The 27,953-nt window shown below is 41.9% G+C and overlaps 1 protein-coding gene across 2 annotated transcripts; it reads left to right on the forward strand.

The window, feature by feature from the left end:
* On the forward strand, nucleotides 1-27,953 carry sh3gl2a (SH3 domain containing GRB2 like 2a, endophilin A1). 2 transcript variants are annotated; one of them, XM_036516731.1, is made up of 9 exons: nucleotides 1-166; nucleotides 21,336-21,404; nucleotides 21,893-21,965; nucleotides 22,518-22,661; nucleotides 23,126-23,259; nucleotides 24,701-24,859; nucleotides 25,377-25,483; nucleotides 26,051-26,175; nucleotides 26,981-27,953. In XM_036516731.1, exons 1-9 carry the CDS (start codon nucleotides 122-124, stop codon nucleotides 27,175-27,177), a joined length of 1,053 nt encoding a protein of 350 aa, XP_036372624.1. In that variant the 5' UTR covers nucleotides 1-121; the 3' UTR covers nucleotides 27,178-27,953. The 2 variants fall into 2 exon arrangements, with proteins under 2 accessions (XP_036372624.1, XP_036372625.1); XM_036516732.1 differs by having other exon boundaries at nucleotides 25,380-25,483; nucleotides 26,981-27,951.

Genomic DNA, 27,953 nt, shown 5'->3' on the forward strand with positions numbered 1-27,953 from the left:
GGGAACTGAGAGAATCAGAAAGAGTTTGCCTCGGAGGTCTTACACCCCTAGCGATTAAAACGATAGAAGAGATTCACACAGAAATAAAATATAGCAAGAATAACCCGGTGCACGAGGAACAATGTCTGTTGCAGGACTCAAGAAGCAATTCCACAAAGCTACACAGGTATGGTTGCATGGTTGACCGTTGCATGTTCTTGGAATATGTTTCTTCCTGCAGAATACCACTAGTTTGTAGGAGTCCATTGGCAGAGGTTTGATGACGCAATTAATAGGACGTTTGCTTAGCTAATACTCTGTAATCACAGGAGCACCTTATTTTTCGTTTCTAAATATCCCTATTACCGCTTCATGTTCTTCTGCTCGGGAATACGTAGCGTATTCATCCTTCCTGCCTTTAGTCCTTGGAATTTGTCGTAATAATTATGCATCACTAGTCAGTCTATGGCTGTCATTAAACGCCGTGGGCAGCTATATTGTAATGTAAACTATGCCATTCCTGTATAAATGATCCGTTTTGAACAAATGCGATTTTGTTCAAATTATTGTCTTACCGTTATTACGACGGTTGACGTCAGTGTAGACATAATTTATGGTATAAAAACATGAGAAGGGCTACCCGACATTATTGAGTATCGCGTTCTACCTCTGTCCTTGAAAAAGTCTCTTTTCTTATTGGCATTAGTGCATGTTTTAGGCTTACATGAGTGGGTGGTTAAGTCGAGAGATGAAGACATGGAGGTTACGTAATGACATTGAGATCCCTTTGACACCTACGGTTTTTCCTTGTTATTGACCTTAGTCATCCCTGATGTACCAAGAATTCTCAGAGGCACCGGCTGTAAAATACAGCATTGAGATTTCTCTTACCCATGACTTTCTCAAAGAAATTTGTTCTCTGTAATGCAAAACGTTTGTTAATTAATGTACCACATTGCAATATCAGCTTCCTGTTAGCAGCTGTTGAGAAGAACAGTTTAAAATGTCCTCCTGTGTTCCAAGGGACTGGCAATCATTTTGTGGGACATTTTAGTGTTATTTGTTGGAAAAACGTCCTATTCAGAGTCCATTTCCAGAACCAGAGGTGTAATGAGGTGTGTGATAACTCTAATTGCGATGTGTTGGTTTGTGGAATTAAAAAAGCATAAAAGTGGATCACTATGAGTAGCTGCGCTGCAAATGCATGTGTTACATTATTGTCATTTAGTAGTTGCTCTTATCCAGAGTGACTTACATACATGTAGGTTACATTTTGTATCCATTGATAGAGCAGGCAGTTGTGGGTTAAGTATCCCCTTGCCCATTGGTACAGCAGTACCCCAGTGGGGAAGTCAAACCAGCAACTCTTGGTTACGAGCCCTGCTCCTTACAACAATGCCACATCGCTGCCTAATGCACATCCATTGTAGACTACATCAATAGTGTTGCATGAATACAGATCTACTGTAGATTACATCAATAACGTCGATGCAGATCTAGTGTAGAGTACATCAGTGGTACTGCATGCGTGCAGATACAGTAGACTACACCTGTAATGACATGGAAAGTCTGCGAGAACTCGATAGGACTGTAACAAATTTTTTATGTTGGAAAGTCAAACTGGCCGATTTGTTGTATGTTAATTAGCTGGTATTTTATGAATGCTTGCAAAAAAAAAAACACTACAAATATTTTAGATTGAATTCATCATCCATGCAGTTTGCTTTGTTTTCATCCTTAGGGTTAGGAGTACAGGAGCAATACTCCACCTTTGAATCAACATACTGGCCTATTGCTTCAAAGCCCTGCTCCTTACCAATATGCCTAACTGTTACTGAAGCAGAGCTCCAGAGAGGCATGTTCACAGCCAGGACAGTGACTCTCCTTGACCTGAATGAAGTAGCTCAGGTTTAGTCTGGCCTCTCCAGCATTTATTGAGACAATCTAAAGAGCTAAACAGAGCATAAGGACCACTACTTGTGCATAGTGTTCCTAACAGCGTGTTATTTATGGATCTTTATAAAGCGTCACACCTGGGGACACAATTCTCCTGTGTTCCTCACCTGCATATGAAGTTCACATCCCGGCTCCTGTGCATGTTATGTACTCTAGCTCTGGTAGCTACCAAATGCTTATGATGAAGATATCAGTGTCTTTCTAGGCTTTTCTGATCCAGGAGTCTCTGATGACTCTGATGCCAGCCAGACCACCACACAACAAGGCCTAGTGCAGCACAGAGGGGCCTAGTGATGCACTGAGAGACATAGAGAGACTCAGTGAGACTGAGAAACTCAGTGAGGCACAGAGAGACTCATCAGACACAGAGAGATAGGGTGATGCAGAGTCGCAAGAGAGACTCATTGAGGCTGAGTGAGACACAGAGAGGCCCAGCGAGGCAAAGACAAAGAAAGTCACAGCGAGGCTATGCTTGTCTCATAGAAACCTACAATAAGCACCCATTTTCCTCCCCTTCCTCTAAGTACCAGCTTATAACAGATAGTTCATTGCACTGTATTTGAAGTCTACTCGATTTGAAGTGTCACTGAGGTCATCTATAGATGCATTCAAGGCAAAGAATGTTTTGGGGTTTTTTTTTGTTTTGTTTTGTTCAGCCTACTGCCAGAAGTGAAAGAATGCTTCTCAAATGGTGCGATGGGATTTTTCAAAATGTTGTAGCAGAATTGTGAATATTTCAGCCGGGTTACACCCTGAGAGTTCCTGGCATTAAATATAAAAGCTCAAGTTACTTAACCTATTTAGACTTAGCGAGAGGAGGAGTCTTAGGGGTGATCTAATAGAGGTTTTTAAATTTATAAAAGGACTCTTTAAGGTTAACTATAATAGATTGTTTAAGGTGACTTCAGTCTGTAGAACAAGGGGACATAAATGGAAACTAGTGAAGAGTAAGTTCTGCACTGATATAAGGAAGTACTATTTTACACAGAGTTTTCAATACATGGAATAGGTTGCCAGGTTATGTAGTTGACACAGAGGCCCTTGCTGTATTGAAGTACAGACTTGATGCAGTTTTGGATTCTCTTTAATTGCAGTGGTGAGCTTAGTTGGGCTGAATGGCCTGTTCTAGTAATATGTTCTTATGTTCTTATGACAGAGATGGTGCAGTATTCCCTGGGTTTGGCTGTGATGTGTGCAGTGTGGGAAGCAGTGTGAGAATAACAACTAGAGCAGTGCAAATGGTCTGGATCTGAGAGATATAAGGAACAATTATAAGATGTATATTACTGCACAAAAGGTTCTTACTGTTGCTGGGGCTTCATTAGCAGTTCATATCATTAAAGACTGCCTCACTCTTTTGTTTCCAGTCATTGTTTTCAAACAGCTGCTGTCTAATTAAAATGGAATTTTATTACTACTTGCTAAGTACTAATTCTTTGTGCCTGAGAGTCGGCGTGTTATACACTGATCCTCCTCTGCAGAAGGTAACCCTGTGAAGCCATACCTCCTGCATCAGGGTGACAGCACGCACTATTCTAAAGCCATGCCTCCTGCATCATGGCCAGAGCAGGGTACTGCTCTAAAGCCACGCCTCCCACATCAGGGCCACAGCACTGCTCTAAAGTCATGCCTCCCTCAGCAGGGTGACAGCACGGAACTGCGTTAAAGCCACACCTCCAACATTAGGGCCACAATAGGGTATTGCTCTAAAGCAGTGCCTCCTGTATCATTCTCCTGGATCAGGGCAAAGCCTGCGCATTGTTCGTCATATGTCATACCCTGGAGGTCTCTTTCTGTTTGCAGACAGTTTAGAACCATCATTAGCTGCTCTGCAAATCACAAAACACTGAGCTGAACACTGAGTAAGTGTTTGAACACAGGATCTTAGTAATTATCACTGTGTGCCAGAGTTTTGTGACCCGTAGTCACAGTGAAGGATCGCCTGATTGCAAGTAGAACATTTCAGCTGACTACACTTCTCTGTAGCAGACACCTCAGAGATGAAATGAAGGACCACAGTAGACCTGACGTGCAGGTTGTGTTGATTAAGAGCTGACTTCCTGTACTGTCTGTGATAAAGCATTTTCATGGATCTTGGGACAGTTGTGTTATGTCTACGTTTGCAATGTTTTTATCTGTTTGGAAAAAATCATTTGAAACAGACACATACTGTCCAGTCATGGTTAGTAAAGACCAAACTAAAATTGTCTATGTGTGCCATTTGGATCCAGCAATACCGGACATACCATCCAATCTTTCAAGTGTAAACCATCTTATAGATTTCCATCCTGTACTCATGATCCACAATGTTCCTTCTGTAGAATGGACATATTTCATGGTACACCTGCAAATGGCAATAAAACATTATTGCAAATCCCATGGTGGAGAGGAGATTCCACACTGGTATGTGTTAAATTCCTTCAGCATTCAGGTCACTGCTGAAAGACCCTAATCCCATTTAGAGATTCTGACACACTCCCGTTCTGTTTTTCACAGTATTTTGAGAGGTCAGTTTCATGTTGTTGATGTACATTTTCTGCAGCTGCTCTGTCGTCTGCTGTTTGCTTCTTCACTCTGCATATGGTCAGTTGAAGGAGATGCACACTATTACACACTATTGTAATAGTGATATGTCTGACCTTGTGAGCTGAGAGGAGATGGGTGGGAATGGAAAAATTACTGAAACTAAGATAGCTTTTCATTATACGCATATGTGATGAACTGTGTAATTGTGGTGACAGAAGACTAATAGCCCAAACATTGTTTGTGCTGCACAGTGCTGCACAGCTCAGGTTACTGGCAAGCTTGGACCCACTGCACTGTCAATTAGTTTGCATTCATTACTCATTTTCATGTAAATGTGTTTATATTACGTTCATTTAGCAGACACTCTCATTTAGAGTGACTTCTAGCACAAGGCAACAAAAGTGTCTCCATCCAAGCATAGGGATCTGGTACATGTGGTGTGAAGGCTGATTGTAGGTGTGGGGGGGTTGTCTCATGCACTGTCTTGTATGCCAGTACCAAGGTTTTTAACTCAATTCAAGCAATATCAGGAAACCAGTGAAGTGAGGTGAGGAGGAGTGTAACTTGCCTACATTTAGGTGTTTAGTATGTGTGACGTGTGTCTCAGTTTAGACGTCCGCCTGAATCTGTCAAAAAATGAAGTTTCCAAGAGCAGTTACATATGTTGAGCATCAAACATTTCTGCATATAATTGTATTTGTACTTGACTACATGTTATTAATATATTTAATGCTTTAATATAGCAAGAGCAGTACATGTTTTAACAGTTTGAATGGAATAGGTCTTGTGGTCAGTCTCTGCTCTTGGGTTTTGCTGTTTCCCTTACTTGTGTAATGAAAACAGACTGGGATCCAAGAGCGGTCAACCAGGTTTAATGACGCAAGGCAAAATTGTAGTCAGGGACAAAACCGGTCAGTAACAAGAAGCAGCAGTGCAAAAATCAGATCCAACTATGAGCAAGGTCCAAACAACAGACAAGGGTCAAAACCAGTAGACAAATCACAGAATAGCAGAGAGCAGGCTCAGTAGTGTCAAAACAAACAATACCTCACAATGAGGCAACAGAAACTGAGTCCTTATGTAGCCAGGACTTGATTGAGGTATCAGTCACAGGTGCGCTTGATGTGTGGATGTGGTAGAGTCGGGTTGAACTGGGTGTGGCTGAGAGGGTTGAATTGAGCGTGGCTGAGCTGGCTGACTGGGAGCGGGTGTGATTGCTCGTGCCTGATTCACTGACTCACAGTAGTTCATTTGTGTCTCTGTGTGATATTTCCTTGTACTGATTACAAAGTAGTTTTGGTTTAGGTTAGCTTGGGAATTCAGTCTACAAGAGAGTAAGCTAGATTTCCTTGGAATGTAATGCTTGCTGCCAGAGACAGAATTTTTCACTTTGTAGTGAATATCAATACAGCAATCAAGTAATTTGTTGATTTTGTGGATTTTTTTTTAAGTTTGTTTTTTTCCGTGCAGTTAAGAGCCAATCTTAGATCTTAGAGGTATTAAGAGATTGTTTTCTTAGTAGCCTATTTGCATAACTGATGAGATAACAGTAGCTTAAAGGCAGCTGATTTCAGGCCCTGTTGTGTGAGATGCCAGAACTGACAGAAAATCCCCATATTTTGGCAAGTGTTTTTCCACATTCAAGATAAATAGAGATTTTTCCCCAATTTCACAAAAATAATAGCATTCTCCTACATCTACATGGATTAAAATAGAATTCCAAATATTAAATATGCTTTCCTAAAGTTATATATGTAAGTCAAAAGGAAGATTTTAACTGAATGTTTAATACTTAAGTGTTTGATAAAGGCTCATATATTTCATACATTTAAACACATATACCCTCCACTCTCAAAAACTACATCTCTACCCTCAGTGAGAAACTCTACAGCTCTACCCTCAGTGAGAATGTGAAAGAAAACTAAACTGTAAAAAACTGCAAAATGAAATTAGATGTGTAAATTTGAGAGTATATTGTAGAGATGGAGTTAATGCTCCAAATTTTTAGTTTAAATTGTTGGAGAACATCTCATTAAGCCCTGTATAAAATGTGGGATTACTTTAACTTTACATAGGTCATTTCTCATTACTTGCATAAAATGTCACAAAATCTCATGTTACACTTATGATCTTGTTTATCTTCTTAGCCTAAAACATTTTTGTTTGCAGTTGTCTGTGATTTCACATTTTTGCCTATTCTGAATATCAGAGCCGGCCCTGACCAATTTGGTGCCCTAGGCAAGATTTTAGCTGGTGCCCCTTGCATCCCAGCCAATTCCACCACCAATCATTGTGTTCATACATTCACACAGAAACTGCATAGCTTTGTGTCTTTGAGATTTTCTTTATTTTAGAAACAAAAAAACCCACAAAAAACAGTATTAAAGAAACAAGTGACATAAAACGAATTATAAATACAATATAAATAAGGTATTGCATAAAATACGATATTAAAGAAACCAGTGCAGACATAAAAAAAGATGTATAAATATAAATAAGAGTATTGCACAAAAAACTATATTACAGAAACTTAAGTGCAATATTTGCAAGGTGCTGAAGTGGAAGGAACAGGAGAACTTGACGCTGCATCGCTGGAAAGTGCTAAGGTGGAGAAGTGTCTGCAGGTGGCCTAGGATTTGCAGGGGTAGGATTAAAATATTTCAAAATGCATCTGAAGAGAAAAGAGGAGTATATGTGACCATTGGGTGTTACATTATATTAATAAAAAAAGCTGCTGATGGTGAAACGCAGCCAATAATAGCACCTAAACCACATTATAGGCTATAACCTTGTAAACACAAACAGCAAGAGTAATTACACCTAGAATTCATGCACAAAACATGTATTCAATGAGCACTTCTCTCACATGATGCATGCTGTTTGCTATACATATAAGACTAATCAATAATGAAATGTAAAGGCTTACAACTATTAATTACAAAAAGGGATGGAAAAGGAAAAGGATTTTAATTGACTATTAAGAGCAGGTTTAACGTTGGCTAACTAGACTAATATGTCAATAAAAATGTATGCCTTAAAAGAGAAAGTGTATTTCTAAAAATTATGTTGTAGGTTATTCCCCAAACACCTGAATAGTCTTTCCAACTTTCCCTAATGAATTTAAGGTGGGAGTAACGTTAACTCTAGCTATTTATTAAATTAGCGAACACTCCGCTCCAACGGTAACTATGCAATAGATAAGCTATTAATTCATCACATTACCTCTGTTCGCTCCAACGATAACTATGCAATATGCAACTATAGCAGCTATGCATCTATAGATAACTAAACCGTGGCTTTTACTTGAAGCTTGATTCAATGAAAGAGGTCAGATCATGCCTTTGATGTGTTCTACAAGAAAGTGGTAGAGGACTTGAAATACCTTACAGATGCCCCTGTGTTGCCCAGGCAACGCCATGCAAAATTGGATGCTGGAGAGCCTGCACACACATTCCAGAGCCCAGCAGATCATTACAGGAGACTTTACTTCTGGAAGTTCTGGATATACTTGATGGTGAATTGGAACGGTGTTTTGAGCAGAGAGACCTGCATGTGGCAGCTGACCTTGAGCGCCTTATTGTATCTGCAGCTGAAAGGGAGAAGGTCGGTTTCCCAGTTTCCATAGTGCCACTCTACGAGAGGGATTTTGCCTTTGAAAGTCTACACACACAGCTTGATATGTTTCAGACGCAATTCAGACTTCTGGGATTGAAGTAGGCCTAACAGTATCATCAGTAGCATCGACAATGAATGCAGCTCCTGTGACAAAAGCTCTATTGCCAGAGGTGCACAAGCTGTTCAAGCTGTTCTACACCATCCCTATGTCAACTACCAGTGCTGAGGGGTCTTTCTCATCCCTCCATCATTTAAAAACATATCTGAGGTCAACGATGACCCAAAAAAGACTAAATAGTTTGATGTACACCCACACACACACAGGGATTTTTTGGCAACAGTGAATGTTTTGGGGATTGCCAGGGACTTCACCCAGCACAATGGCAGACAGAGACAGTTCTCCAGCAATATTTAAAGAGCAGTGGTGAGTTTGAGGTTTCTTTTTAAATTCTATACAATAGGACTTATTCTTTACTCTCTTAATAATGAATGTGTTAGCTGTAATATCGTAACGATCGTAAAAGTGTCTCCGGAAGTCAAGTCAGTTCAAAGTCGGGGAGCGAGGGGGTGGTGGCGTTGTGCGTTGTGGGGGGGGGGGGGGGGGGGGGGGTGTTGTTGGTGAGCTGATGGGCCCGACCAATTCGAAATGCGTTGCACGGTCCATGGCACACCATGTTAGTTGTAGTGAATGCTTTTCACATCTATCTGGAGCTGGTCTGTTTGCCGGGAGGAATGGGTGGTTTCACAGCTTTAACGTTAGAAGAGTCACTGTTCACCAGAAGCTAAGGTCTGAATAATTCCATGCAGTCCTCAGTTATCCACCTACCACTTCCCCCCCAGGATGATCTCTCGCACAGACACAAGCATGCACATCTGTCTCCCAAAGGGAACTGGAGAGAACAGAATGATGATGTTGTGCCGTTACATTTTAAATGAGCCATAATTTATTAAAAATTTTAATAACTAGTTCAGTGGAACTTTGAGGACATGGGCTTATATCATGCAGTTTTTACTAAAATATTTTTCCACTCTGTGGAAACAAGTCAGCTTGCATAGGAGTCCAAATACATTTGGACTGTACATGAGACATGCTCAAGCATCTCCATTCACATAACAGACCAGCCACAATGAAAAGAATGCACAGCTGCCAGGGAAGAGAAGACACAAGTGAAGCAGTCATCACTTGAATGACAGTGAGTCCTTAATGGCCATGGTACACACAGTTTGCTTGTTACCCAGCCCTCACTGTAAAGTGTCCTGGGATTTCTATACACTTTCCACACAATGTGCATTCATATAGGCTTGTGAAGCCCCTTCCTCTGAGTCTCTCTCTGATTGGTGGATGATGAGGACACAGCTCCTCCCCTCTGGAATGTGGATTTCTTTTCCCTCATGACTTGAGAAGTGACAGCTGGGCAGGGATCAGGATATGTCGTACCACTCTGATTTATCTGCTTGTTACACAAGAGGCAGCCAGGATTACAGAGGAGATTACACCTGCCTGCAGCCCCACAGACACAACTCTGCTGGTCCCCATGCTGAGCTGCTGGAGGGGTTCTCACACACTCCCTGCTCATCCACCCTTTTCCTGGTGCGTGAAGGTGCAAAATCAAGCCTTGGCTGGAAAAATAAACGGCTCCACTTATTAATTTGTAATCTTCATCTTAATATCGGCATCAATCTCAATATCAATGTCAAGTTTTTCATGTTGAGTACTCATCAGACTGGACCCAGACCATTACATTTGATTTCAGTTTCCAGGATTGTGTTTTTTTTTTTAATGCAACTCCACAGAGATGAAAGCATAATCCAGCAGACCCTGAAGCCTATGCATAAAATTATGCACCAAAGCCTATGCACAAAACAGGTAAGAATATAATAACGGCAGGGTAGTGATATGTCACCGTTTCATGCATCCTTATCTGAAATGGTGATGGAGGCATTTCTGATAGGCTCCTGAAGCTGGTAATGATGTTGCCACGCAATCATAGCCAGACAGACAGAGCCCTTCCTACTGTGAGTGCAGGTTTTGGGGTGTACTCTTTTGGGATGCAGACATTGGCTCTTCTCTGTCAATGTGTGGAAGGCTGTCTGAATCAGAGGATAAATTGGCTGGAGATGTCAGGTTCTCCAGCAGCCGTTCTTTTATAACCCACTAATCGCCCCAGTCTGTAATCCCCTCTGCCTGTGTGGCTCAGGCTGCTATTTAAAGCAAGGCCACATGCACCCAGCAGGGATTAGGCCCCAGGAGGTTCCCAGCAGGGGGTGGTTTTAATGAAACGGCAAGGCTGGCCTCTGCACACCACCGTGTTCCCCGTGCATGCCTCACATTGAAGGCCATGTGACTCCACTGTCCTGTGATGGCCGTCGTGGTGAGATTGTGTGGCCCTGGGGGACCTTGACCACTGGATTACTCTGTGTGACTTAAGCATTATTTATTCCTGAGGCTGATCAGTTCCCTTTAATCAGGAAAAACAGAGAACCTGCTAGAAATGCCATGTGATTTTTTATGTTTAGGAAGATATTGCTTCTATCCCTGCAGATCAGTCTTGACACATCAAATACTGCTGAACTACTGACTGTCAGTAAGCAATGTTAATTATCGTTTTGTGCTCTGTTTTAAGTGCAGGATGGGCCCAAACTTTCTAGGGCCAAATGGGTCTGGTTTCTAGGGTCAGGTTGGACAATGCATATGGAGCTGTGGAAAATGAAAAAAAACACAAATTACCATACAAAGAATATTTATTTCAACAAAATTTGTATCTTTGTGTGATGTGTGATCCATGACGGTATATATTTTTTTAATATATATTCCCAAGGTACAACGTAATGTTGAAATTCTTATGCACTAATTGTCAAAAATCAACCCATCTGTAATGATATGTGTCCTTCCCTGAACTGTTCTGTTTTAAATGGGTTTTATTGTATTATTGTATTGTTATTTATTTTATTGTAATTTGGTTACAGTACAGCATGTTTGAGAGGTTTACCCAGATGGTGAGATAATGCAGCTCAGATATGATGGCATACCATTCCAATTGAAGGACGGATTAAGGTGTCATAATCAGGCTAATACATACAGCAGGTGTTCTTGTGTTTTGGTGTCTATATGATCTGTCATTAAAACAGAAGAAGACTGTGTTTATCCTTGGGGGTTTTCTCAGTTTTATAGTTTATAGTTAGTTAATAGCTTTTTTAATGTCAGATGGAATGTTAATTAGTAAACTCATTCTCCTGGCAGGGGAGTGGGTGCAGAGATTACATAAATCTCACCATGGGGCCATTAGGCAGTGATGTAGCATAGTGGTGTGGAGCAGGGGTCATAACCCAGAGGCTACTGGTTCAATTCCCTGCTGCTGAACCTCTGTACTGTTCTTAAATATTCAGCTGTGTAAATGGAAAACGTGTAAGAACTGTAACCTCTGCAAGTGACTCTGTTTGAGAGCATCTATTAAATGAAATAATGTAATATATACAGAGCATTTGAGTATTTTCATTTTTAAGTATGGATTTTATAATGGAAAAGGGTATTTTTCACATGAGTTTGATGCCAATGCAAAGAGTTTGATGCCAATGCAAAGGGCACAGGTGCAGGACATAGGGCACGTTGTGTAGGGCAGCGTGTCCTGTGTATCTTCTATCTATCCTTGCTGCTTGATTAAATCAGGTGTGCTCAGCTAATCAAAAGTGCCACTGATGAGTTCAGTCAGGTAGGTAGAGCAAAGATAGATAGAAGATATGCAGGACAATGGGCTTCCAGGAGTAGAATTGAGAAACACTGATGTAGGGCATAGGGCACCTTGTGTAGGGGAGAGGGCACATTGTGTAGGGCATTCAGTGCAGGTAACATGGTGTAGGGCATAGGGCACAGGTCACATGGCACAGCACATCGTGTAGGGCATAAGACACAAGTTATATTGTACATTTACATTTATTCATTTGACAGATGCACTGCATGAGCAGGTTTCAATGGTTGGCCAGACAAGGTACAAGCTAGCTGTTAGAGGTAACAAGTGCAATAAACCATTAGATTACTTTTTTAAATAGTTTATTAGGAAACAGGAGACATGAGAATTTTCTTTAGGTGGTGTGTTTCAGGTGCTCAGGTGAGAGCAAAAGAGCTGTGTCTTCAGATGTTTCTGGAAGACAGGGACTCAGCAGAACAGATGAAGTGTGGAAGTTCATTCCACCATCAGGGGACAATGGTGGAGAAAGTTCTGGATGGTGATTTTGTGCTGCGATGTGACGGGACCACCAGACATTGTTTGGTAGCAAAGCGTAGCGGTCTGGAGGGAACACAGGCTTACATTCAGGTAGGTAGGTGCAGTTTTGTTGGTCATCCTGAACACAAGCATCAAGGCCTTGAACATGATGCGAGGCAGCTACAGGGAGCCAGTGGAGGGAGACAAAGAGAGGTGTAACATGAGCCTCCTTTCATAGGTTGAAACCCAGACATGCAGTCGCATTCTGTATGAATTGCAGAGGCTTAATTGTGCATGCAGGTAGGTCGGCCAGGAGAGCATTGCAGTAGTCCAGTCTTGAGATGACAAGAGCCTGGACAAGGAGCTGTGCAACATACTCAGATAGGTATGGCCTGAGTTTCCTGATGTTGTACAGCGCAAATCTGCATGATCTGGCAGTCATCATGACGTGGTCAGTAAATTTTAGCGGGTCATCAATCACTACTCGCATGTTCCTTGCAAACCTGGACGGAGTTAGTGTTGTTTTTTTTTCAATATTATGGTCAAAAAAGGATAGTTAAGGATGAAATAAGGGGTATAAAAAATAAGGATGGGGTTATGGTTTACGATAACAAAGCTATTGCTGATACACTAAACAGTTACTTTGTGGAGAGTTTCACTAGTGAAGTGTTTTTGCATATGCTTTCAGGTGCAGTCAGTTCTCAGAGACTTATAGAGGAAATTGATTTAAATGATGCAGAAGTACTAGATAAACTTCAAAAACTTAAAACAAATAAGGCAGCAGGCCCTGATGGAATATATCCAAGAGTTCTCAGAGAACTAGCAGAGGTGGTTTACAAGCCTCTGACAGTTATTTTTAAGCAATCCCTTAAAACTGGAGAAATACCAGATGACTGGAAACATGGCAGTGTAGTGCCTATCTACAAGAAAGGAGACCGGACCGAACCAGGAAATTATAGGCCTGTCAGCTTAACTTGTATCGCATGCAAAATACTGGAATCCATCATTAGGGATAATTTGCAATTATTCCTGGAACGAAATGGTGTTCTAAATGATAGCCAACACGGTTTTCGCAGAGGGAGGTCGCGCTTAACAAACCTCCTGGACTTCTTTGAGGAAGCTACAGCATGTCTGGACTCAAACCAGGCTTATGATATTATCTATTTGGACTTTCAAAAGGCAGTTGACAAAGTTCCGCACAAGAGACTCATATTGAAAATGACATCTGCGGGAATTACAGGAGCCATCACCGAGTGGGTTCGAAGTTGGCTGTCTAATAGAAAGCAGACTGTAACTGTGGGAGGAATTGTATCAGAGCAGGGTCCTGTACGAAGTGGTGTCCCGCAGGGATCGGTGTTGGGGCCTTTGCTATTTCTTATATACATAAATGATCTTGATGCAGAGGTTAGAAGTAAAATAGTAAAATTTGCAGATGACACAAAACTAGGGGGTCTAGCCAACAGTATAGAATCAACTAAGGTAATACAGGAAGACCTAAACAGCATCCAAAAGTGGGCAGATACCTGGCAGATGACTTTCAATTTAGATAAATGTAAAATCTTGCATGTAGGAAATAAGAACCTTAGACAAGACTACTTCATGGGTGGAAAAAAACTAGAATGTGCTCAATTTGAAAAGGACTTGGGAGTAATGGTTGACCCAAGCTTAACAGGATCTAGGCAGTGTGCTGTAGCAGTAAAAAAGGCCAACAGGATGCTGGGATATATAGCCAAAAGTATTGAGTATAAATCTAAAGAGGTTATATTGAAATTATACAATGCCTTAGTCAGACCGCACCTGGAATACTGTGTGCAGTTCTGGGCACCGCACTATAAAAAAGATATCGAAGCTCTAGAAAAGGTTCAAAGAAGGGCAACTAAATTAGTTCCTGGCATGAAATATAAAAGCTATGAGGAAAGACTCAAGTTACTTTACCTATTTAGACTAAGCGAGAGGAGGCTTAGGGGTGATTTAATTGAGGTATTTAAATTTATAAAAGGAATCAATAAGGTTAACTATAATAGATTCACTCTGTAAAACAAGAGGACATAAACGGAAACTAGTTAAGAGTAAGTTCCGCACTGATGTAAGGAAATATTATTTTACACAAAGAGTTATCAATACATGGAATACGTTGCCAGGTCATGTAGTTGAGGCAGAGACCCTTGCTGTGTTCAAGTCTAGACTTGATGCAGTTTTGGATACTCTTTAATTAAGAAATGGCAAGCTTAGTTGGGCCGAATGGCCTGTTCTCGTCATCATATGTTCTTATGTTCTTATGTTCTTATGAGCTGTATGGTGATGTCGTGCTGGATCGATAGACTGGCTGGGAAGACTAGGAGCTCCATCTTGGATAGGTTGACTTGAAGGTGTCACTCCCTTATTCAGGCTGAGATGTCTGAGAGACAGGCAGAGATCCGTGCTGAGACCTTTGGGTCATCAAGTTGGAACGACAGGTAAAGCAGGGTGTCATCGGCATAGCAGTGGGAGCCACATGCCTGAATGATCAGGCCCAGTGTGGTTGTGTATAGTGAGAAGAGGAGGGGGCCAAGCACCGATCCTTGAGGTACCCCAGTGGTTAACCAATGGGATTTAGACTCCCCACCCCTGTGAGGTAGGACTCAAATCTGGAGGCAGCTCTCACCACCCGCAGGGTGTCGACATTGGACAGGAGGACTGTCTCAGTGGAGTGACTAAGTTTTGGTCATGATTGGTTGGTATCCAACAGGTCATCCTTGGAGAGGAAAGTAGAAACCTGGGTGAAAACAACTTGTTTGAGGGTTTTAGATAAGGAGGAGAGAGACTGGTCTGTAGCTTTCTACTTGTGAGGAGGTAAGTGTAGACTTTTTGAGCAGTAGGGTTATTTGTGAATTTGTGGAGTGTAGAACTGATGGCTGCCACCTTTCCAGTGAAAAAAGTGACAAAGTCATCAGCAGTCAGAGAGGTGGAGAGTGGCAGTGGCGGAAGGCAGAGGAGAGAGGTGAATGCCATGAACAGTTTGCAGGTGTCTGAAGTGCTGTTGATCTTGTCCTGGTAGTAAGGCCTTGGCAGTGGAGATGTTGGAGGAGAAAGAGGAGAGAAGAGATTCATACTTGGTCAGATCAGTGGGGGCTCTCCATTTGTGCCATTTCCTCTTGGCTGCCTGGTTCGATGGTCACAGAGAACCTTAGAAAGCCAGTGGTTGGAAGGTGTCATGTGTGCAGGCCTGGAGGAGAGAGGGCAGATGCTCTTGAGACAGGTGGTTAGGGTGGAGCAGAGATTGTCAGTGGCGTCATCTACATCAAGTGAGGAGAAGTGGTTTGGAGAGGGGAGAGAGGCAGAAATTAGGGAGGAAAGGTGAGTGGATGAGGGCGAACAGAGGTTGCAGCGAAAGGAGACGGGAGGAGGAGAGGATGGTGGACATGGAGGGGGACACACAGTAAACTGAACAAAGAAGTAATCAGACGTGTAGTGATAAGGAGTCAGTGAGACAGTTACGTGTCAGGATGAGGTCCAGCTGGTTGCCCGCTTCGTGAGTTGCTCGACTGCAGATGTTTCAGGTTGAAGAGGGCCAAAAGAGTAAGTTTGCAGTTTGAGGTTTGTCAAGGTGGATGTTCACATCACCGAGGATCACAAGCAGGCTGCCATCTTCAGGGAAGGAGGACAGTAACATGTCCAGCTCTTCAATGAAGTTGCTGAGCTGACTTGGAGGGTGATAAATGACAACGAAATAGATTTTGACAGGTTCAGTAACAGTGATTGCATGATATATGGTTACATATACCCAGGTTACATGGTGTAGGGCATAGGGCACCTTATGTACGGCATAGGGCACAGGTTGCATAGTATAGGGCAGGGGTGTCCAAACCTCTCCTGGAGGGCCACTTGTCCTGCATGTTTTAGATCTCTCCCTGCTCCAACACAGCTGATTCAAATGATCAACTCATTATGAACTCCTGAAGCTGCTTAATAACAAACTGATCATTTGAAAAAACATGCAGGACAAGTGGCCCTCCAGGAGAGGTTTGGACACCCCTGGTATAGGGCATAGGGTGCAGGTCACATGGTGCAGGACGTAGGAAACATTGGTAGTTGTTAGAGCACATTGTATAGGGCATAAGGCACAGACCATGTTGTGTAGAGCATAAGGCACTGGTCACATGGTTCAGACCAGAGGGGGGCAGGGTTCACTTACAGTGTATGTAAATATGCACTTCTCCTTTAAAACCTCTATTCTTCTTCAGTTGTTTTTGGATCACGTCCCTATTGTGATGAAGGAAGAATAGCAATCAGATCCAGCAGAGATATATTGTAATAACAGTAATAAAGCGCCATCCCATAATACACTGATAAATCATTATCCCACTCTCCCACAAGGCACTGGTAGAGCACAGTCCCATAATGCACCAGCAAAGCACTCCCATAATGAGGAGGGTTGATGGCCCCTGGTCCCTAGTGCACACACACAGCAAGTTAGATACTCCACCTCTCAGACACTGGTGTGAGCACTGCAGGGGGTTTGGCCATTCTGACTGTGCTTGTATCTACCTCATTCGCCTTTTTCACCTGCGTCGCCATATTGATTTCAAAACGAGGCTTGGGTGGGTAAATGAATGTAGTTAAGCCAGCTAGTGGACACTTGACACTACAAATCTACTTTCTACTCAGTTATTTAGCATTACCAGAGCGTTTAAGGTTGGCCTTAGCTACCTACTTAGCTTCATTCATCCCAGCTGATGACTGTCATGCGAGATGACTGTCAGATGCGAGAACGAGGTAGCTAGCAGGTAGCTAGATAACAGTATTGAAACGACTAACCTATTACCTATTTCAATACTAATTAACATCTCACTAACACATACAGGGGTACACAAACTGTTAGCCAGCTGGTGGACACTTAATTATCTAATATTTAATCCATGTTTAGCGAGCTAAGAGAGCTAGCTAGGCAACGTCACCCAGATGACTGTGAGATGCGAGATCGAGGTAACGTTAGCTAGCTAAATAACAGTTGCAACACACGATTTGCATATGAATGGGCAACATGTCAACAAGAATGACCATCAAACTAACACATACAGGGTACACAAACTGTGGGCAAAGTGTGCCCTTTTGCCTTTGGGCACAAGCAGTAGGTTTTGTGTCCATCTTTCACATGCCATGCCCAGCTAATGTCAAATTACCTCGAGGGGGACTGTTTGTTTACCCAACCAAGCCTCGTTTTCATTTTCAATATGGCCGCGAGGTGAAAAAGGCTAATTAACATCAATCTGGCTCTCAGTTAAGCCACAGCTATTACCACTCTCACCTGGCTCACAGTATACTGTGGCCTTTTCAGTATTCATTTCTGTGCATGTATTTATACCACAATAATGATTTATTGTAGTATCAATCAACCTGTAACGGGACAACCGCAGCAGCCAGGCAAAAAAATTACAAAAATGGAGTCAAACAACAAATGAAGTGGCAAGGGTCTTTATTGGTTCCCAGGCGTGCAGGTGAAGGTGAAGACTATATACAGTGCAGGTGGAAAAAGTATCAAAATAAACAAAACGCAGAACTCAAGCAACAAAAATGCAACAAAAACAAAAAAATATCACCCGATGTACATTACATTATAAATACAGTCCCAGCGCAACGAATCACCCTTTGCTTCCCATTGCCCCGGAAACAGTGGCTGCCGACTCAGACACAAATAGATGCGTGGTAAGAAGTTTTCTAGTTAGCTAAACAGTTTTAACTTTGTTTTAAATGTTTTATGGTGCTGTGTTCGTGTGCTAAGTTTTTATCAGCCTGTAGCTTCACTGCCCTGTTAGTTGGCCACCCTAACAACAATAGTGTAGCCTGACAGTAATTTAAAATTTTGCGTGCTAACAAACTTATGCTGGAATTCCGCAAACTGTTTTTGTACAATAAAACGGGTAAGTTACGAACAGCTGTGTACGTTGTTATTCTTTTTATTGTCCCAATTATCGATGCATTCCGTAACGGGCTAGCAGCTCCTTTACACAACCAATCAAAATTCATTTCTTATGTACCTAATTATATTAATATTTATAAATGCACTACCTGAAATGCCACAAAAATGAAAAATTATTCCCTAACCTAGATTTGGAAAACTTCTTGAATACATTACAAACACAAGGGCTAGTGAATGAAAATATCCACCAGTTCACTGCACAGGACCCGTGGGTGTTAAGTGGCTGGAGGGATGGCTATCAGTGGGAAATGGTGTTCCGTCGATGGGGGGCTTTCCCATCCAGCTGTGGCCTGGGGAGAGGCATTCTTATCCATCAATGGCCCCAACTACCTGTCCAGTGATGCAGGATGAATGCTGCTCGTGGTACCCTCCCAATAGCTGAGGTGTTGCTGAAAGAGGACTTGTTGCTTAGATGGCACAACAGACAGCAGCAGTGTGGGGACACTTCCTAATATGGGTAACGTGAGGATATGTGCATCACTGGCCTCCCCTGAAGCTACAGCTGTGATTCATTCAAATTGCCCTTCACTGTTCTTAATCCATGTTGCTTATGCAAAACACGATTTAGCTAAGGGCACTTTCACAGTCCTATCCAGTCCTGAACATCACCCAGACAAAGGAATCTGTGCTCAATCAAAGGCTGGCAGATCTGTCATTATGACACACTCATGCCACCAGTCTACAGAAAGAAGAGACTGAGAGTCGGTCCCTTGCAGTCCTTTGAGTCTTAATACATCACTATTTAAGCAGTAAATTGTCACTAAATTAGCAGCACTCTCAAAATAAAAGAAAGGAAATTTGCTGTAACTCTTACCTGACATGCAGAAATCATGAGTTAAAGGTGGATCAGCCTCCAAAAACTAGACCACAAACTGGAAAAGATCCATCCAAGCAGGAAGGTGACAGGGGAGACATCAAATCTGCCTTTTAAACAAAGTCAGTGACACATCCAGTAAATTGAAATTTTCCTGGCTCTTCATGGTATGGAAGTTTTCTACAGTGCTGCACTACACTAAATTTTATAAGTCTAGACTGTAGTCTGAGTTTAATACCACAACAAATGGAGCTGTTGTGGAAATTTACTAGGGCTTTTATTGGTGATTTCATCCTATTCTGTAACCATATAGTATTGCGTTTTTCTGTCAATGTCATCTGATTCTGTAGCCATACATAGTGTAATATATGGAGCTTGATTCTAACCAAAATAACATATTTATTCAAATGAGATAAACACATCTCAAAATAAGTAAATACATCTTGGTTAAATAAGCCTAGATTCTGAAATAATTATATGAACTGCAATCAAAATGAAAGTGCATCTCAGTCGACAAGGAGCTGGTGATGAGTGCACGCTGAGCTCTCTGACCAGACTGCCATCTGCCAACAGTAACTGGGATCCTGCAGCGGCTGTACAAAGCGGCCTCATTCCTGTGGGGATAGGGGAAATGATGCTCAAATGATGTCAGTGGAGTCTAGTTGGCGAGGTTGCTGACTTTCATGGAAATAGTTGGGTGAAAAACAAGGAAGTGGTGAAAAGGTATTGGTGTTTGCCTAGGAGACCGTCAGTTGAACCTTGCAAGTGGACAAAGTCAAGGCATGGTTCTGTGTCACAGCACGGTAGTGCTATCCACGGTGAGCTCCCTGAAATGGAGTTGACTTGCTTCCAATAGAAAACTGTAAATGATTTTTGTGGGTGTGATTCCTCTGTGGACTTTTGGTTAAAATCGAGCCTCGTGTGGCTCAGCTACCCTCATATGCCTTACCTTCCATTTTACCCCCTGCACCTCTGTCATCACAGGGGACAGTTATATCCTAAAATCCTACAGCACATCAGATTAAGATGGTGATTTGGAATGTGAAATCTGTATTTTTGTTGAAGCAGGTTCCTGTTTCTATGGCAGCTGGCTCCCCTTGGATTTGAAAAGTCCATCCAAAAGATTGCAAAAGTGCAAAGTATGATGTTGACAGTTTATCATTGGTTTTTTGTGATTTCTCATCAGTTTCTTATATCACATATCACATCAGAAGACTACTCCACCAAACTTGGAATTTTGTTATTTCATACTTGTGAAATCTATCCACACATCAGGAGCTGGGCTTGTGAGGATGCATGGTGTAATTCTCAGGAAGAGCACAACCTTTGTCACCTTGAGCAAGGCACATAACCTTAAGTGAGATATCATGATAACCTGAAACATCCAACTATGTAAATGGATAATACAATAAAAAATAAGCTCTGCTGGTTCACCTTGGATATGGAATACGCTAGGCCGTGTAAATATTATAAATAAATAACAAAGAATGCTGGGATAGACTGTTGAATACACACTGTTTACTCACCAGAATTGATTTTATTGGTAAAATGACAAGAATATTGTTTTAGTGGAATGTGTGTTTTCTGTATGGGTAGTGTCTTAAACACCTCTCAGTTTCCTTGTTCTCTGAAAACATTCTCCTAAAAAGCCTCCTGTAGGACTGCTGTCAGGAGACAGTGATGTACAGGAGACAGTTCTCCCATGACACAGCAACTGTATGTAGTAGAGCGGCTTGAGGCTTATTCCTTCAGGTCCACATCTGATTGGCAGGTCTGTGTTTGATAATGCACAGAGCAAACTGTGCATTTCTGTGAAAGTCAGAGGAATGGGGGTGTAAATTGCTCCTGGCTGTCTCTGTAGATTGGCTTTTATAAGGTCGCTGTTTTTGCTCTCTGGGGGAGTGGGCAGGGAGACAGATTACCTGTAGGAGAAACTCAGGGGGTAGGTCAGAAGAGGGTGCAACAGCTTTTCCTATGAGTGATCTGTACAAAGCAGCAGGTGAAAGTGGTTTGCAATACTTCATGTTAGGATTATCTGCACAGAAATGGAACAGTGTCATGGCTCAGTCATGGACCTACAATCTCAAGTGACCAATTCTGACAGACGCAAGGACTAAGGGGCACATATGTGGAGAATGAACCCAAATAAAGCTCTGGAATCTGCTGCCTTTACGATGAAAGAGGGGTCACTTCAGCCATTCTCAGCGAATGTATTTACAGTTTACGTGAGGTGGATCTGCTGATTTGCCATTAGATTTGCAGACATCTGTTTGTTCTCTTGCAGAAAGTGAGTGAGAAGGTGGGAGGAGCAGAGGGGACAAAGCTTGATGAAGACTTCACAGACATGGAAAAGGCAACCATACTATTTTACTATTAGTTTTCCAATGGTCCCCACAGTACTCCATTATAAAGCACTACTATGCACCATACCAATATCAATCATCTGGTTCATTCTGTGCACTTGTGTGTAAAACTATTATGACCTTCTCTCTCCTCTATTGTATATAACTGTATGTTTACAAGCAGGGGCAGGATGTGAGTGTTAGCAATTTATATCCGTAGGTCCCCAGTCAGGAATCGAAGGGCTCCGTTTTCTCTGTACCACAACTGGCAGACACACAGATACTGCACATGTGAGGGAAGCACATGCTTGTACACTGACTTGGAGGAGCACTTATGACTGAATACTGGATAGCAGCCAATTTTGTCAAAGTTTCACTTTTCTTTTGTACCTTGTCAATAACAGAGAAATAGTTTCAAGTGAGTTTTAATTCTTAGGTGTTATGTAGTTTGGTGATATTGGGAGAACTGATATGCTTTCTTGTGTTTGTTTGGTTGTAGAAAGTAGACACCACAAGCAGGGCTGTCTTAGACATTATGAACAAAACAACAGAGTACCTGCAACCCAACCCTGGTGAGTGACCCTGTGAAGTCCATCCACAGAGAACCTCTCTCTGTGTTAGCACAGCCTGTGCTTTCCTTGCAGTATGCAGTCAGCTGGACATTTTAGGATTTCCCTCCACACTCAAACAAGTATGGAAAACATATCTAAAGCAAATCTTTTTAAATTTCATTTTTAGGATATTTACAGGTGGGAGGTCAGGTGAGGGTTGAGGGACAGAGGACCACACTAGTCCAGCAGCAGAAAAATACCATGAATTTTCAGCAGTCTGCGTTATCACAAAGGTCAAAGATTGAAATAGCCATGACACAGTTATGTATTTTAACTATATTTGTTTGTCTTTGTGAAATGTATAACTCAGTGTATCAGACTTCATTAAAAGCATCAGTGTGGAACAGATCATATTTGAAGTGTCAGTGACAAGAGTTAGTGTTTCAGATACATTGACTTTTTAAATCCTATCAGAAGAGATTTAAAGAGTTAGTGTATCAGAAGACATTTAGACAAGGATGGCATCAGATTTAGACATCAGATGATATTCTGAGTGATTCCTTCTTCCTGCAGCGACCAGAGCCAAGATGAGCATGATGAACTCCATGTCCAAGATTCGTGGTCAGGACAAAGGCCCAGGCTACACACAGGCAGAGACCGTGCTGGGAGAGACCATGCAGAAGTATGGCAGAGAGCTGGGGGAGGAGTCCAACTTTGGTAAATTGAGGCACCGATTTGTGTAATAATATAACAGATTCAGCATCCTTTTTATGTGTTCTGTATTGGTGTAATGCCACTGTAATTCATATGAAGTGACCTTGGGTGAAAGAAAGGTGATATACAAATAACTATTATTATTACATTGTTATTATAACAACAGTACTATTATTATTCTTTTGTTTAAACTCAGACCTCCTCTATGGATACTAATGCCATACAAAGAGTATTTTAGAATCAAAGTCTTAAAGTCTGGAATACTACCAAATAACTGCCCCAAGTAGCTGCAGTAACAATATAAGGCATGTCCTACAGTATGTTACACTGCAGTCAGCGTATGTTTGCTGCATTTTGAGGTATTTATCATGGTATGGTATACAGTAGACAGAGTGTATTTGCAGCAATATAAGGCATGTCTGATGGTGTGGTATACTAAGGGATGTCTTGGCACCTCTGTTCCACAGGCCTGGCTCTAATCGATGTTGGAGAGGCCATGCGGGAACTGGGTGATGTGAAGGATGCTCTGGATATGGAGGTGAAGCAGAACTTCATTGATCCATTGCAGAATCTGTATGACAAAGATCTCAAGGAGATCCAGGTATTGGGATCAACTGCCTCAATCATCAAGCTCATTGTGCTGGTTCATCATTATGAATCCTTGTCCACTGCTGTTCCACACTGCATAGTCATTCACATTGCAGTGTGGAACAGCAGTGGACATTTAAAAAACTACTAGGGTTATGAACAAACTAGAGATCATAGATTCAAAACATTAAACACGTGACACCATTACATATTAATCTCAGACCATGTTATCTTTCCCTTTTTCCCTAAGTCAGCTGTCCTTCTCTTTCATTTTATGATGATTTATTTAAAAACCATGTGTGCTTTTCCTGTGGTATAGATTAGCTTCTAAAGAGAGGACATAGTGAAACTGGGCTGATGCATTGGCCCGTGCATGTAATTTTGGCTCCTTCTGTATGTGCTTGTAATGGTTCTGACCCTTTGACCTGTACTGCATCGTATTATTTAGTTCTGTAGAATAGTCGTGCTGACTGGGTGAGAGCTTTAGTGCAGCTGGTGTCACGTACAGTTCTTCCCAGCATAAAATTTTTCCCAGGCAAGGGTCCATCACTTGCCACACGACGTGAACACCTGTTTAATGCCTGGGAATTCCAAATAACCAATCACTGCTGACCTGCAACCAGTAGTAACATCCAATTAGTTGAGTGTTGTCCAATCAGAAAAAACTTTCCGTTAGGATTTTCCATTTCCTATACAACGCATTGTTATAAGTAACACTTGCTACAGGTCCATTAAATCTACGTTTTAAACGGTCTATAGTTACACAGAAAGCTAACTAAATTTTGTAATTACCTGAGGGCGAGGTCAACAGATAGTGACAGTATGAACTGTCATGTACAAAGCTGGCTAACTGGCATAAAATACACTAGCCAACTACAAAGTCAACAATATTAACATTTTATTAAATGTGCACAAGCATGAAATATACAGACAAAATGGACTTAGGTTTCTTTTATTACAACAGACATCCAATAACCTTTGAACCATATCCAAGTGCTAACACATACAGCTTCAATACTTTTGCTAGAATGTTAACGTTAGCTAGAATGCCTCTTAGCTAGCTAGCTAACTGCAAAAGGAATTGAAGTAAAAGTATTGAAGCTGTATGCGTTAGCACTTGGATAAGGTTCATCATGATGCTATCCAGTTGACAAAGTTAGCAATCGATACTGAACTTTGAGTGTTTTTAAATATACGCAAGCATTGAATATATGCCACACAGACAAAATAGACACCGGTTTATTTAAATAATGTTTATTCACACGTTAATTATACAAAACACATCAGACATAAATAAACTCGCATACCACTACACAGTTATAGCTAAATTGTGATGTTGATGGGCGATGGGGAAATGCCCGGGAAAAATTTTACGATGGGAAGAATTGTACATGACATCGGGTGAAATGTTAAAGTGTGGCACTGTTTTCACTGTGGCACGTGTCCTCTTTCAGCACCATTTGAAGAAGCTGGAAGGCCGGCGCTTAGATTTCGACTACAAGAAGAAGAGACTGGGAAAGGTGCAGGATGAAGAGATCAAGCAAGCCCTGGAGAAGTTCGATGACTCCAAGGAGATCGCTGAGCTGAGCATGTTTAATCTCCTAGAGAGTGATGTAAGGACAATGCGCTTCTGTTAAAACTTATTGACAAGTGTTCTCATGGCAATCATTTGACATGTTTGTGCTTCCCTCCATGATGTGAGTGTTGAGTTGGGGTGTTAAGTGTCATTTTTATCGTGGTTGTCATGGCAATGATTGTCATTTCTGTTTCCAGTCCTCACCTGGGTATGCTTGGCTACCTGTTCCCTCACCAATCTCCTCTTCAACCGTGGCAACCATTATGCTGTGTCCGATGTGGCTCTGGCATTGTCATGCTGTGTTTCACCATGTCAAATGGGCTGTTTAGCAACGAAGGCACTGTAGTTTGTTCAGGACTGCATGTATTTCAGCAACATAGACAGGCACAGTGCTGATGTGTGGGAAGTATGTGAGTGCATGTGCTTGTGTGTATGTGCATACATGTGTGTATGAGTCCTTGTGCGTGAGTGTGTGATTACGTGTGTGAGCATGCATCCTTCTTCTTGGTGACAATACATAACAGTGGTCCCTTTGCTGTGTGTGTTGGTGTTAGCAGATCGAACAGGTGAGTCAGCTGGGCGCTTTGGTGCAGGCACAGGTGGAATACCACAGGCAGGCCACTGAGATCCTGCAACAGCTCTCCCTCAAAATGGAGGACAGGTGAGTGCAGCCCTGACAGGCTGACACTATTCCCCTAAGAACTGTCTTCCTGCACTATACCGCATGGTCCTGCAAAAGCATAAGCAGGTAACATTTTGGTAGCATGTTGACACAGTCTGACCTCATGTCAGTTTTGCAACCTGTAAGAACACAGACAAGCAGCTAGACCTTTGTTTTTGTCATCTGACTTTCTTTATATTCAGCTTTTTATTGTAAACATATTTTATTTCCAGCAAACTGCAATAAAATATGTTTTGTCCTATGAGGTGGGATAGCACTGATGCAGCTGATGTCCTATGAGGTGGGATGGCACTGATGCAGCTCACTTAAATGGTGTATGCTGGAATTTTTTAACAGATATTGAGAATATGAGTGTGGTTTTCGTGCACAATGTTCCATTTACAATGCCCATTTAAGTGACCCCCTATTATTCCATCGGGCTGTCTCCTTCAGCCAGTGATATTCCTTTAGCTTACCCAGTTCTGAAATATAGGGTGCCATTCCTCTCCAGAGAGCATGCCAGGTACATTTTATACTGAAGAGCTTTATTTCCTCCCTATCATGTAGAATAAGGGAGGCCTCAACAAAGCCTAGGAAAGAGTTTGCCCCTAAACCGCGCACATCCATGGACTTCAGCTCCAATGAGAACCACAATGGAGGAATATTGCACAGTGGCTCTGCCAGGTCTCCAGGTAGCCAACATCCAGTCATTAAAGTACCTCCTTCTCTGCCTCTTTCTCACTCACTCTTTCCTTCTCTCTCTGGCTCTCTGTTTCTTTCTTAATACTGCCTGAACAAAATTGTCGTTCGTGTCATTGTGTCTTAGCTAACAAAAATCTACAGATCCCACAGCCCAATACAAAGCCCAGTTTAGCCATACTGAAAGCACAGTTTACCCATACTGAGAGCCCAGTTAAGCCATGTCTGTAAAATACAGTATGTAGGAATCACAAATGGCTGTCTAGGATAGTACTGTTTTCTAGAATTAAAACCATGTACCTCAAATATACAACAAATGCAGTTTTTGAAAGAGACACATCTTTGTGAAATATCAGAACTACTGGAGGTGTCAGTCTTATAATCATATAGTTCCAAAGGTGAATGCACTGCTTGTTTTCTGTAAACCTGGCCTGTAATATTATAGAAAAAAAGGGTTAGTCGTTGCATACATTAGGATTGAGTAGTGGTACTGTAGAATTACGCATGATTTGCATTTAGTAATGTTTCTGGATTTCACTAATACAGATGTGGGGGTGGATGGTTACAGCCTGAATCTTTAATTGTAAGAGTTCAATCACGTTACTTTTATGAAATAAGGAATATACGCAGGTTGGTTGTTAGGACGCATTGTACTGAGTAAACAATGTAGGATAAATGTTGCAAGAACAATATCTTTCTGTTCTTTGGCTTCCTTATTATCATCTCTTAATGTTGTTTGGTGATAAAATAACAGTAAGCCTGAGATGATTTCTGTTCGTCTCCCTCCCTCTGTGTTAGTGCCCATGGACCAGCCTTGCTGTCGGGCCCTGTACGACTTCGACCCGGAGAATGAGGGTGAGCTGGGCTTCAAGGAGGGTGACATCATCACCCTGACCAACAAGATTGATGACAACTGGTACGAGGGCATGCTTCGTGGCCAGTCTGGCTTCTTCCCTGTCAACTATGTTGACATCTTAGTGGCACTGCCTCACTAGGCCTGTGCATCCACATCGCATCTGCCAACGGCCTCCAAGACAACCAGGAGACAGACAGTGACAGCTTGAATGCCCGCGAGTACAACACAAAACCCAAAGGAAAGCTGCAGTGGTCATGGTGGTTTCACCCTTAGCGCTGTCCTCGCTGCAGCTTGCATAACCATTAGTGTCCCTGTCTCAGAGGCTAAGTTCCTCAGCAGAAGGCCTGGCCTCCCCACACTTGAGACATGTCTTTGTCAGCAGAAAAAAAACTTGCACACCTTTTATGTATGCTGCAAACACTCTCCTCTAGTTTTGAGTCTTTACATGAGAGATATAACCTTCACATACATTTGTGAGGAATGTCAAAAAATAAAACAGAATTCTTAGTTTGAACACTGAAAAAATGTTATTCTAAGTCCAAATAACTAAAAGTACTAAAGTTAAAGCTTGGCTTTACTGACCCGTGACAGAAACCTGATGACAGTGTGGATGTCTGGATTTGCTTCTTGTGTTTCCTGTTCAGATCACTTTTTGTAGCAATACTTGGAAGAGATGACAAGTCATCAGTGTATTCCATGTTCATGAGACTGATAGAGGTGGAATATGACATGGTGCTGTGAGACCATTTGCACCCAACTCCTCCCTGGATTGACAGGTGTCATAATAAACTGACAAGATCCTTATCAGAAAGCACTGTTTACATGATAGCTTTGCTGGTGCATTAAAAATGCGCACACTCTAATACATCTTTTTCTGTTACTAGGTTACATGTACTACGTACGTGTTACGATGTA

This window comes from Megalops cyprinoides, chromosome 22 (assembly GCF_013368585.1).
Source record: "Megalops cyprinoides isolate fMegCyp1 chromosome 22, fMegCyp1.pri, whole genome shotgun sequence".
Lineage (NCBI taxonomy): Eukaryota > Metazoa > Chordata > Actinopteri > Elopiformes > Megalopidae > Megalops > Megalops cyprinoides.

What these genes read in the sequence shown, in the direction of transcription:
- sh3gl2a (XM_036516731.1), top strand. Translation starts at nt 122, where the DNA reads ATGTCTGTTGCAGGACTCAAGAAGCAATTCCACAAAGCTACACAG. An exon ending in AATTCCACAAAGCTACACAG is followed by an intron (nt 167 to 21,335) that starts GTATGGTTGCAT and finishes GTTCTCTTGCAG; the next exon opens with AAAGTGAGTGAGAAGGTGGG. An exon ending in TCCCTCAAAATGGAGGACAG is followed by an intron (nt 25,484 to 26,050) that starts GTGAGTGCAGCC and finishes CCTATCATGTAG; the next exon opens with AATAAGGGAGGCCTCAACAA.